A 13,327-nucleotide genomic window follows, 5' to 3' on the forward strand; every position below is an offset into this window, starting at 1 on the left:
GGTTCCGATTTGAAAGAGAGGTAGAGCTGGGTATCATCCGCATACTGATGAACACCCAGCCCAAACCTCCTGATGATCTCCCCCAGCGGCCGCATGTAGTTGTTGAAAAGCTTAGGCTGACATTGCTGCATGGCCATCGCTGATTGGCTACACTGTAGTGTTGCTCTATCAGGCCAGAGGCCTATCTTACTCTAGCATCCCATTTCCCACAGTGACCAACTGGAGACCTCCAGGCAGCCCCCGGTGAGGGCAATAATCGGTGGGGCAGAGAGCAGTCCAGAATCGGAGGCCGTAAAGGATGGTAGCCAGGAGACAGAGATGAGGCAGGCTGCTGATGAAGCCAGGGGATCGCCCCCTCCTGCTGCGGCCAACTCCCCTCTCCCACCCCAGTCTCGCAGAACATGCAGAGAAATGAAAAGGGCAGAGCAGAGATTGGTTGTACACAGGCGCAGTCTACAACTGCTTGGGGGAAAGAAACTCTGGAGGGGAGCCTTACAGAGAGCAGTGGGAAGGTGGGGGCCTTCAGTCCTCACAACTGCCTCCTTGGGGCAAGGCCTACTGGGAAGAGTTGCGCTGATCACTAGGCTGCACTGTTTAGGCTTCTTTGAATAAAGAGCTAACGGCACTGACACCGTGGGGTTTGTTTTTTTAAAAAAATGCTGACCTATGCCTGACTGGTTCCTGAAAACCGCAAGAATTTCAGCCACATGTGGGACCTTAGCTCAACATGGCTGCCCAATTCTTGCAGATCAATCTTTTTTAAAAGAGAGAGAGAGAGAGAGAGAGAGAGAGAGAGAGAGAGAGAGAGAGGAGCTTTCCTTACCCTCCATGGGAAGTACTGGTCTTCCATTCTGCCAATCCCCAAACATCCTCTGACATTTTTGCCCCATACGAAGAGCTCTCCTTTGTCTGCAAAGCAACACAATATACCAAGTGATGACTCCAAGTTGGCCTTGGTGGACGTTCGCTTATTTGTTGGCAGAAAGATTCATTTTAAATTCAGTTCCTTAATTGGCCACTACAGGTATTCCTCTACCTCCTAATATAAAAAATAAAATAAAATGAAAGGATGGAGCACATCTTAGTTACTCGTAGATATTTGTGATGGGAGATGAGGAAAGTCAAACCGCCATAATCCTAATTATTTTGCTGCTGCTGCTTTTTTCGACAAAACCAACCTTACTTTGGCTAATCTCTCTCTATGTAACTAACTAGTGCAGTTTGTTGAGCAGCTGCCCCCTGCAGGATTCATTTGGTGCCAAGCCCATGGAGACAACACACACAAATCCAACAGCAAATCCAGAAAATTATGTCTGCCTGCCTCTCTTTTGTTTTTAATTGTAAATGGACCGCATTTGCAAGTGGCATTGCAGCACGGCCATTAATGGGCTCCATTACCATAAAAGTGCCTTGTTCCCAGGACCAGAAACTGGGCAATAACCAACCATCGTGTCCTGGCAGTATGACTTCACGCACCTGCCTCCTCCCCACCTGCCCTGCTCCCTCCCCAAATCTTTTCCAGAGGGCTGTATCTGGGGCAGTAAAGAGGGGGTGGCAGGTCCCAATGCACAAGTGAAATTGAGTTACCATGTTTTTCCATGTATAACACGCCCCCGTGTACAACACGACCCCTATTGGGGAGGGGGGACTCAAATTTATGAAAATGGGGGAAGATGACCCCCGTGTATAAGATGACCCCCATTTTTTAACATTAGAGTGAAAAAACCTAGCCTTATACACGGAAAAGTACGGTACTTAGCACTATTTCCAATACAACCCACTCCTGCTTCCATCAGGATTTTCACCAACCCAACACAGACCCTCTTCCTTTAGCCCCCTTCTCCCTTTCACTACCTCATTCTTCATCCCTACTACACACCAGCTGGGCTTGCATACTGACCCAGAATCCATGCCTCTGCCCACTGACCACCTTGTTCGTGTCCTGCCTTTAGACCCCAAACGTACGTTTTCCTCTTGCTTAACTATTTTCCCCTTCCCTCTCAAGTGGTGCGCTGTTTTCTGACGTTCTATCGCCGACACATTCTGTAGTCGGAATCCTGGTGAACATTCTATGATGTCACAGCAGCTCGGCCAATGAAGTGCTCAGAGAGGGCTCACGGACAAGCATCCAGCTTTTAAGCCTGCTTATAACGAGGCAGCTCCAATCCTGAATGCTTTTGCTTGGCTGACTAATAAAAACATTGCTGAATCAGGCCAATAGCCCCTTACCCAGTATCCTGTTCTCACAGTGGCCAACCAGAAGCCTGTGAGAAATCTGCAAGCAGGATTCAAACACAAGAGCCCTCTCTCCTCCTTCCATTACTGCTTCTAACTGGGGAGGCAGAGCATAACCACAATGGCTAGTACCCATCAATAGCCCTCTCCTCCGCCATGAATATAGCCAGTCCTCTTTTAAAGACATCTAGTTTGGTGGCCATCCCTGCCTCCAGTGGGAGGGAGTTCCGTAGTTTAACTCTGCGCTGTGTGAAGGACTTTTATCTGTTCTGAATCTTCAAACAGCCCCCTTTATTGGATGTCCACAATTTCTAGTGTTAATTAATCAGCACTAACGGGACTTGGCAGAGGGAACAGATGCGAACTACAAAAATTGCTCTGGATTAACTGTGGGAAGCAAGAAAAGTGACAGGAGGAAGAAAAACTCCTCTTCGGACTTGAAAGAGGCAGGGGCAGAAAATTCCCCCAGCCGAAGACTGCAAAATCCTTGAACTAAACCTCGCTGAGACTTACTTCTGAGTCCACACGCCCAGGAATGCTTTGGAAGCCACTTACTGGTGACAGCAGCAAACTGGCTGAGTCCACAGCGGATCCGAGCCACATGGACATCCGGGTTGAAGTCCGAGAGGCCGAACAGGGTGGGTGGGATCATTTCAGGGGTACCCGTTTCCATCAGCTTTGGTCCTTTCCCAAGTATCCCGTAGCCCCAGACAAAGACATGGCCTTCCTCTGGGTTGGGGGTCAAGAGAGGCTCAGTGTCAACACTCTAACCGAGTCAACTTGTTCCACCTCCTCCCCCCATTTGAAAGATTCCCTCCCCATCCCATGAATTCCAGTGTTCATGAGAGAAGGAGAAAAAACTTTTCTCCATCCACTCCCTCCAGGCCACACATATAGTTTTATAAACTGCTATCATTGCCACCTCTTTATCTGAACTATGAAGTCCCAAATGATGCAACCTTTCCTCATACAGGAGTCACTCCCCCTTCTAGATCATTTTCTGCTTTTCATTAGCTCTGGCGCCACCTACTGTTGGCCTCCTTGCCTTCTCCCACAAAGCATCATGCAAATGTTTTAAATCATAGATTTTTTTAAGCGCTGGACATACCATTTAAGAGAGCGTTGACTGTCCCTCCGCAAGCAGCCTCCTTCACTTTCCCAACTTTGAAGGGCAGGTGTCTGGGCACATTAACCTATGCAACACGGGCGTTTGAGACACTGATCAGATACGGTTTGGGTTTCATCTATATGTGTGTGTATTTATACTTTACTTGTATATCACGCTTTTCCTCCAAGTTCCTCAAGGTGACAGACACACTCCCTATCCGGTCACTGGGACTCCGCCCAAAGTTACCCAGTGAGCTTCACACCTCTGAGTGGGGATCTGAACCCTGGCCTTGCAGAGCCGAGCCCCAAAACTAAAACCAGAACACCACACTGGCTTAAAAATAAGTCTTCCACAGTTTGGTTCAGTGACAAGAGTTTCACACTGACATTACAGCATGCGAGAACAGAAGAGCAACTGAAAGCATGTTTGCCTAAAAATCCAATATCCTCCATCTTTCATACTCTGCATTTTATAGTTCCAGAATTCAATACCTGCTTTTTTAAAGTTTAATTCTAGCCCAGTCTATCACCTCTCAGACTGGTGCTCTCCAGTGCTGGACTACAACTCCCATCAGCTCAAGGCAACGCGTTAAAATGCACTATATTAAGGGAAATGACAAAAATGTGCATATTAGGGCAAAATTGTGTACCCCAAAATGTATATATTAGAAAAAATGCACTCTAAAACGCTGGTGAATTTTCATGAGGACTTAAAGAAAATGCAAGCTTGTGTGGAAATGTGGAGAACTAAATTTATGATTGCAAAAAATAAGAAACGGAGACTGATAGATTTGCTTCTCCTGAACTTGGACTGATATAAATTCCACTATGCCCAAGACCTGAAGCATAACCCTTGTTGCTGTCCAAAAATTGCCTCCCCCCCCAGACTCAACATTCCAGCAGGACCCCAGCACCACCTGAAAAATCTCAGAGGGGAGACACCCATCCTCACCTGCTTACTGCCAAACACAAGAGACAGGAGCACAAACCCCATCTGAACTGTTCTCACCTGGGTCGACTCGGTAACCAAAGACAGCTGCAGGTATTCCGAGTTCCCCCAGCCAAAGATTTCGCCGTCCTCCGACACGGCAAGGCAACAGTCGCCACAGGTAGAAACCTGAGCGATGCGCACGCCCACGATGTCTCCACCAAGCTTCGTGGGGGTGCTGACAATGTCGTAGTGACCAAGGCCTGGTGTGGAAACAGAGAAAATCCCTTGTATATGTTATAACATTTCCATCATCCCGGACCACTGGTCCTGCTAGCTAGGGATAATGGGAGTTGTAGTCTGGCAACAGCTGGAGACCCAAGTTTGGGAAACCCTGCTCTATAGAAAGGAGATAAAAGTAAAGGGAACCCTCACCATTAGGTCCAGTCATGACCAACTCTGGGGTTGCGGCGCTCATCTCGCTTTATTGGCTGAGGGAGCCAGCATACAGCTTCTGGGTCATGTGGCCAGCATGACTGAGCCGGTTCTGGCGAACCAGAGCAGCGCACGGAAATGCCATTTACCTTCCCGCCGGAGCAGTACCTATTTATCTACTTGCACTTTGACGTGCTTTCGAACTGCTAGGTTGGCAGGAGCAGGGACCGAACAACGGGAGCTCACCCCACCGCGGGGATTCGAACCACCAACCTTCTGATCGGCAAGTCCTAGGCTCTGTGGTTTAACCAACAGCGCCACCCGCGTCCCTACAGAAAGGAGATACCTGACTCTTAAACTTATGGACAATGCCCAGCAAAGTCTCAAGCAGAGGGAGGGCGTGGAGAAGCAGATCGGCAGGCGAGGGAGATCTTCTGTGTCCCTGGCCCTTGCCAGAAGGCATACAGTGTGGAAGAAAGCGATTGGATGCAAATGTGTCTGACTTGCGGAATCCATTCTACGAATACAGTGTCTGGGATTAAGTGTCGTAGTTTTCCATCTCCCTACCCTGCACAGACCACTGAAGATTGCTTGATTGATTGGGGACGGGTTGTCTCAGTGGACAGCTTAATAAATTGTCATGGGCAGGATGGTTCAACTCAAAGTTTGCACAGAACTCTCATTTTAATTGCTGTTGCCTTGCCTTATAACCTTGCCTTATAATTTTCCCTTATACAAGGGGAAATTAGCAGACTAGGCTGTGCCGTGGAAATGACAGAAGTTAAGGCCAGGTTTGTGTTATCCTGCCCTGGTCAGAACAGTCTCCTTCTCCATTGCCCAAATACAGGTAAATAAACCCAGGGCTGGACCAGGCACAGTTTGAAGATCTCTGGTTTAGTGCATACAAAACTCCGAGAACATTCTCAGTTGTTCCAGGTGTCCCCCGCCCCATCCCGTCCCCCGATTATAATGGGTATAATTCAGAGGAGCCCTTGAACTCCAGCTCCCATCATCCCTGACCATTGGCCATGCTGGCTGGGGCTGATGGGACTTGTAGTCCAACAACATGTAGGGAGCCGCAGGTTCCCCATTCCTAAGGCAGTCATTCCCATGCTCTTAATTTCCATGGACAAGCATCCTTCTGCCTCAACCGTGCTGCTTCCACGAGAGGTAGAAAGTCTTGGGGAGCCTTGGGGAGCAGAACAAACTCCCTAGACTAGGTTCATGCCCCATCCTGCCACCAGGACCCTTCGGGCAGCCTACCTGTTTGGCCGTCCGCTCCCCACCCACAGGCATAGACATCTCCTTTCTCCGTCCTGAAGAGGCTGTGGTCCTGCCCACAAGCAACCTATAGGCACACACAAAACAGCAGGGGAGGAGTTGGACCAAAATAAAATTGTTCGGAATTAAAACAATGCAAGCGGAAACTGCAACAAAGTGTTGCAGCGCCGAGGGCTGCTGTTCAGTGTTCCAGGGAGAGTATGTTCCGTTCCACCTCTCAATGGTCAGGTCCCTTCTGCACTATGCATTTAGAACAGTATCATGCTCCTTTCGTGGCTTATTCTGTAGAATTCTGGGAACTGCAGTTTGTTAAGGGTGTTTTGTCAAGGGAAGAGGGATTCGCTGTTAAACTATTCTTCCGTCAGTGTCCCTGAGATGGACCAATGGTTTGACTTGCGCTAACTTACACACAAAAGCACAGTCATCCCTTCCATCTCATCTTATGTGTGTTCTACTCACACGTGACAATGTATATGTGCAACGCCAGGAAATAATAATTCAATTCATACCCGGAAATGGCAGGAGAGAGCTGGAGAGTCCTTGTGGCTCACGAGGAGACCTTCCCCAGAGCACAAAGAGAATGTCAGTGAGGGTTGAGGAAGCCCTGAAAAGACCAAAGCAGCAGTCGGGCCTTGTTTACGCTGCTCAGCAGCCCTGCCTAACAGCTGCCATGTGGGGCAGTGCAGCTGCCGCCCCCGCTTTCCCATGCATCCTTGGCCCCAGAACTTCAATTCTATTTGTGGATATTTTTGGATGCAGGATTTTTGGTCTGGATTGAAGAGAGAGCGGCAGAGAGGGCATTTAAAGGACGTTTAGAGGGTGCTAACTGACACTTAGACAATTTCACTTATGTGCAAGGGGCCGAGAACCGAACCCCCGTGTAAATGGGGAGTTGCCTGTAGATGCAAAGCAGCAGATAATGATGGTGATAAGAAGAGTATACAAATTCAAACAGGCTACTTACCTGGACAACTCTGTCTTCAAGTTGCGGCAGGCGGTTAATAAGCTGGCTCTCACTGTATGTGGCCAGGAAGAGATCATAACAAAGAAAATGAAGTAAGCCAGCAAGAAGCTGCACGGTTGGGATCATTTTTAAAGCACATTAGGGTTTAAAGGTAAAGGTAAAGGGACCCCTGACCATTAGGTCCAGTTGTGGCCGTCTCTGGAGTTGTGGCGCTCATCTCGCTTTATTGGCTGAGGGAGCCGGCGTACAGCTTCCGGGTCACGTGGCCAACATGTCAAAGCTGCTTCTGGCAAACCAGAGCAGCGCACGGAAACGCAGTTTACCTTCCCGCCGGAGCGGTCCCTATTTATCTACTTGCACTTTGACGTGCTTTTGAACTGCTAGGTGGGCAAGAGCAGGGACCGAGCAACGGGAGCTCACCCCGTCACGGGGATTTGAACCGCCGACCTTCTGATTGGCAAGTCCTAGGCTCTGTGGTTTAACCCACAGTGCCACCCACGTCCCACATTAGGGTTTACGCCATACTAATTTTTAACTGCGTTTTGTAGTAAATCACATTTAAATTCACCACCTTTCTGGCAAACACACAGGGTTATTTGCAATTTAACAAAGGCTTGGAACTGTGGCTGTCATGGGATTACATAAATCTTGCTTGAGGATTTACTCAATTAACTGATTAGATGGGGGTGGGGAACTATCTATCTCAAGTTTTGGGATGTTACACCAGTGTCACAGCATAAGACAAACCTCCCATTCTCCCTCCCGTATAATTCTTCTAAGTGGCTCTTATTATCTGCATCCTATAAGGCAGGGTGAAGATTTTAGCATAAGAACATCAAGCAAGGACAGGGATGCTTGACCTAATTTCAGGCAGAATTCATATAACCAACATGCTGGGTGGAAAAATATTATTTTGGCTGCAGGGCCTCCTCTGGTTATTCAGACATTCTATTCTCTCCATCTTGCTCAATGGGGCTGATGGGAAGTGGAGCCCAGTCTCCTTAGCAACTCCTGGGTTAGGGAGTTTGTTAGGCCGTATCTGCACTATACATCCTGGGAGCTGTAGTTTGTTAGGGGTTCTGAGAGTTGTTAGGAGACTGCTTATTTCCCTCACAGAGCTACAATTCCCAGAGTTCCCTGGAAAAGGGATTCATTGTTAAACCATTCTGGGCCTTAGGGGCAGAGCTCACGCTCTGTACACAGAAGGGTTCAATGCCTGGAATCTCCAGTTAAACGAGATCTCAGGAAGCAGGGTATGAGAACAATCTCTTACCTCTAACAGCTTATTATTATTATTATTATTACCTTGTTAGGGGTAATAACAATATGTATGGATGGATGGATGGAAAAAGTTGGAAAATTCTTTAAAGACAAAATCAAAAAGAGAGAGAACAATCTCTTTTTCCCTCAAGACCCTGGAGAGCTGCTACCAGTTACAACAGGCAATACTGGCCCCAACGGAGAAATCATCTGACCTGAATGGAGTTTCCTGAATCACCCTTTAACTCATTCAGAATTTGACAAACCTGCTTTGGGAGATACATTTGGAGAAACAGACACGTTTGGAACAGAGCAGATCATCTCACCTGTAAATTTCACCTTCGACCACTTTCCGGCCACACTGCCCATAGGAATTGTTGCCCATGCTGAAGACTGAAACAAAGTTATAGGATGCCATCAGACAGATATCAAGTACCACCCCTCATGGATAGATACTGGCTGAGTTCGGACACAATGCTAAGCAATGGCTTAGCAGTAGAAAATCAGTCTAGCCTCCATACTGGGCTCACATGCTCCTACCTCCCTTTGTCAAGTGTGGCCACAAGACAGAGATCAGAAGCTTCCAACCACTAACTGTGGTCATTTCTAGAATCATTTCTAGAATTGAGGATAGTTTTGCAGTGGGAGTATGTAGGGCAAGTTTTTGAAGCACCCCCACATCAAAAACCTGGGGGAGATACATAACTACAAACAGCACCCCTCCTTAGAACTTCATTGGAGTTCCACCATACCTCCTTCAGAGTCTGTCAGCACTAAGGAGTGTGCTCTCCCACAGGAAACCTGTACAACTCGGGTCTGCTGCGGCTTGTCCAGGGGCAGTGCAACAGGACTCGGCTCCAAGACATAGTCGTAACCTTTAGCTTTTATAAAATATACAATGAAAGAAAGGACAGGCGTTATTGCATACAAACATGACTGCTAGTTCCAGAGGTAGCCATGCAATCTGTTGTGACAAAACCAATAACAGGTCTTATGGAACCTTAAAAATTGTGTGATAAGGTTTGGGATACTAATGGTTGGTTGGTGCCTATCAGGACTGGAAGGGCAGGATGCAGGAAGCCCAACAGATAAGTTGGATATTTTATCCTAAAATAAAAATGACAGGACCAAAGGTACAAGGGCATACAAAGCTTCAAACCAGCCAAGTCTTCACAGACTTACAGCGATCTCTCCTGCTCTGATGAAACCCAATCTGGGAATCCTTGTTGAGGCCCGTGCCCCAGACTTTGGTGACATCGGTCGTTCTGGAGGATAGGAGGGTGAATCCATAGCCACAGGCAGCAGAGGAAATCTTTCAAAATGAGATACAAGTAGATGTTGATACTGATAAAGAAACAAAGGACTCAGCAATATCTCTAGATCTGCAGAAATGAAGAAAGGGCACAAGCTAAAGTGATCTCCTGCTCCTGGCAAAGACCTAACTGATCATAAGAACATACAAACTGGCCTGCTGGATCAGGCCGGTGGCCCAGCTAGTCAACATCCTGTTCTTACAGTGGCCAACCAGATGGGAAGCCCAAAAGCAGGACCTGAGCACAAGAGCAATCTCCCCACCTGGAATTCCCAGCAACTGCTATTCAGAGAAAGAAAGAGAATTTTGTCCGTCCTGAATCTTCCAACGCTCACTGCTGGTTTACCATTGTAGCCACCACTCTAAGCAATCTTGGCTCTGCCCGATGCACGGCAGCAGTTGGCACAATGGGAAAAGATGCTTTACCAGCCCATCAATGTCTCTTGAGCATCCCAAATCAAAAAGGAGGCCAGTTTCCTCATTTCCCCCGACTCACCTTGTCATCCACCTCTAGGCGATATGGAGTGGGCTGGATCCTCCGTCTCCTGAACCCAGGGTCAGGCACAACAAAGGTGGGGATTCCCAACGCCCCCGAGAAGCAGAAACCCCACACAAACACCCGGTCTTTCCTTTTGGCTTGTTTCCCCACGTACTGGAAAATGGGGGCATTGTTGTCAGCTTCTCTGATATCCCTGATGCTCTTCGTCCCGGCTGCTTTTGCCAGGCCTCTGGAGAGCCCCTCAGAAGGAAGCCTCGGGGGGAGGTCAAGAAAGGCCCTGCAGGGGCTACACGGCGAGCCCTGCTGGGGATTTTGAGAGGGGAGACCGAGGGGGCGCTGCGTCCTTGTTAGAGGCCCTTGAAAAAGACCCCTCCTGCAGAACACGGCCGGGCCCCAGGGAGACCCCAATCCATTTCCAGGGAGGCCCAGAAACAGCCCTTCCTTGGGCGTCGAAGGGGGGCCCAGGGCGTCACTTGAGGGCCTCAGAAGCAGCCCCGGAGAAGCTCTCCGGGAAAAGCCCCATATTCCCCGAGGGAGCCCCAGCAGCGCCCCCCTTGACCCCCTCTGGAGCTCTGGAGACAGCAGAGCAGCCCCACGGGAGCCCCGAATCTTGCACACTTGCACCAGCCCCCCATGAGGCCCCATCGCTGCCTAGCGAGGCCGCGCTTTCTCCGCCGCCGCGTCTACGGCATCTGGTCCAGGCGCAGGAACACCTGCAGCATGGGCAGCGCCATCTTGCTCACCTTTCGCCTTTCACCCGGGCTCTCGGTCTGCGCATGCGCGGCGCCTCTCCGTCGAAGCGCGGCCACGACACGGCAGGCAATGAAGCAGGTGCCTGGTCTGCGCAGGCGCCGAGGTAGCGTCGGTAAGACGCGCCAACGACGGAACGCTCTGCGCAGCCGCAGAAGCTTCATCCCAATAGTAGCCATGATACGAGAGGCAGTTCGGTTTCTCCCCCGCTCTCTTCTAACCTAGTCAGCCATTCGCTAGAGGGCGCTGCACGCCTTTCAGCTTTCATTTCGCTCTGCGCAACGACCACTTCCTAAGGGCAGCCATGACACGATAGGCTAGAGGCTGCGGTCAGGCTTCACATTAGTTAAGGAGATGTCACTAATCTCCCGTATCTGAGTTGGCGGCGGCAGCCATGACACTAGAGGCACATACTTGCCTGATGATTCTGAATGGTTATCTATTCATTTTTATAGGAGTAAGCAGTGCTTTAAAAAAAAAATGTTCAGGGGTACTCTCATTTTCATATTGAAATACTGCCTGTCAATGAGTCCAAACTTAGATTCACAAAATGTTTAGGGGTATGCATACCCCTGTGTGTCCCCCCAGAAAAAAGGCACTGGGAGTAAGCCCAATGGATCTGAGTGAACTAGTATAGAATTGCATTCCTAAAACAAACAAACAAAAAACACATTCAATTGTTCTAATTAAAACAGGCAATGCCTGTTTTATGTGAGGATAATTTATACCAATGACCACACCTCGCTCCTCCAACCACAGTAGATTTTTTTTTTCTAAGCATGCGTAGTTCACGCTTTTTAAAGGCATAAAATGCACCAATGAGCATTGCTTCCCTTTATTAAAGTATAATAATAAAAATTTAATGCAATTAAATACCAAAAAGAACCATTAGAAATACTTTTGAACTATTCATGGAAAAGAACTGGAGGTTCTTATTCCATTAAGGCTGCAATCTTGTGTACACTTGTGTAAGCTCCATTGAACCCAGTGGGACTAACTGCAGAGCAAATTTACATTTATATTCTAACGTTTCCTCTAAGGAGCTCAAGGTGGAGTTCTTCTCCTTCCCATAACTTTCACATGACAACCTTGTGAGGTTGTCTGAGAGGCAGTGACTGCCGCCCCCCATCACTCACTAGGCTTCATGGCCAAGCAGGACCTAAACCCTGGCCTCCCAGGTCCTGCTCCGGCTCTCTAACCACTATACCACACTGCAAGGTACAGTGGTACCTTGGGTTAAGAACTTAATTCGTTCTGGAGGTTCGTTCTTAACCTGAAACTGTTCTTAACCTGAAGCACCACTTTAGCTAATGGGGCCTCCTGCTGCCGCCGCACGATTTCTGTTCTCATCCTGAAGCAAAGTTCTTAACCCGAGGTACTATTTCCGGGTTAGTGGAGTCTGTAACCTGAAGCGTCTGTAACCTGAGGTACCACTGTACTAGAATCTTGATGCTTCTGGCTCCTCAAGCCTGTTTATACCCACACTTCAGACTCATTCCCTTCATAGTGAAGTCAGGTGCGTACATTTGAGACAGCTGTCACACGCATGGGGCAAAAACATCCCCACCCACTCTCTGATACGTTCAACGCCATGCAGATGCAACTTGAAACACAAGGCAGAGAGGATGAGCTTGTTTCATATTAAGCTGCACATCTGTTTTGGTGGTGGAGTGCTCCATTTGCCCTGATGGACCAGCCTCTGCTACTTCTGCGTAAACATGTGTCCCTATTTTCCAGGGACTGCCCCAGATTCACAGAAGCCATCCTGGTTTGTGATTTGACCCCAGAACACCCCACTTTTTCTTAGGATGTCCCTATTTTCATATGTTAGAAATGTTAGAGGGTATAGAGTTATGTGACTCCCTGTGTCAAGCAGATAAGTAACTATACAAACTTTATAAGACATCAGAAGGCAGCCCTGTATGGGGAAGTTTTAAAATATTTAATGCTTGCTTATGTTTTTATATATGTTGGAATTCACCCAGAGTGGCTGGAGCAACTGAGTCAGATGTGCGGAGTATAAATAATAAGATTATCATTGTTATAATTATGAATTAGGGCAGCCCTTTTTTCTTCCGAGAAATGTTGGAGGGCATGTACACATGGTTGTGAAACAAATGCAGATTCTTTCTTGGTGTGTTCCAGACTCCATGACATAGGAGCCAACTCCTAGGGGCTTTGGGGGCTTCGGCCCCCAATATAAAATATTTGAGGGGGCCAGGCCTCCACAAAGTTTATGGGCATTCCCATTCAAATGGTGTGTGTGCACTGCATCATGTGATCGATTATGCAGGACCCCTGCATAATATTACCTGGGCCCCCACAATATTGTTCAGTGGTACCTCTGGTTACGTACTTAATTCGTTCCGGGGGTCCGTTCTTAACCTGAAACTGTTCTTAACCTGAAGCACCACTTTAGCTAATGGGGCCTCCTGCTGCCGCTGCGCCGCCGCTGCACGATTTCTGTTCTCATCCTGAAGCAAAGTTCTTAACCCAAGGTACTATTTCTGGGTTAGCAGAGTCTGTAACCTGAAGCGTATGTAACCTGAAGCGTAT

The 13,327-nt window shown here is 48.3% G+C and overlaps 1 protein-coding gene across 1 annotated transcript; it reads right to left on the bottom strand.

Annotated features, from left to right (window-relative positions):
• Positions 1-649: 649 nt before the first annotated feature.
• RCC1L (RCC1 like) lies at positions 650-10,791 on the bottom strand. The gene is made up of 10 exons (XM_082201242.1): positions 10,019-10,791; positions 9,393-9,522; positions 8,963-9,091; positions 8,537-8,603; positions 6,951-7,002; positions 5,969-6,053; positions 4,352-4,533; positions 3,344-3,428; positions 2,791-2,964; positions 650-909 (listed from the first exon to the last, which is right to left on the bottom strand). Exons 1-10 carry the CDS (start codon positions 10,664-10,666, stop codon positions 665-667), a joined length of 1,797 nt encoding a protein of 598 aa, XP_082057368.1. The 5' UTR covers positions 10,667-10,791; the 3' UTR covers positions 650-664.
• Between the last annotated feature and the right edge of the window lie 2,536 nt (positions 10,792-13,327).

Source organism: Podarcis vaucheri (genome assembly GCF_965113315.1).
Source record: "Podarcis vaucheri genome assembly, chromosome: 15".
Lineage (NCBI taxonomy): Eukaryota > Metazoa > Chordata > Lepidosauria > Squamata > Lacertidae > Podarcis > Podarcis vaucheri.

Coding starts and splice junctions, on each gene's coding strand:
- RCC1L (XM_082201242.1), bottom strand. CDS start 10,666: ATGGGGCCTCATGGGGGGCTGGTGCAAGTGTGCAAGATTCGGGGCTCC. Junction 4,534..5,968: donor GGGAGCGGACGGCCAAACAG/GTAGGCTGCCCG, acceptor TTTCCACACCAG/GCCTTGGTCACTACGACATT. Junction 3,429..4,351: donor TGGTTACCGAGTCGACCCAG/GTGAGAACAGTT, acceptor CGTGTTGCATAG/GTTAATGTGCCCAGACACCT.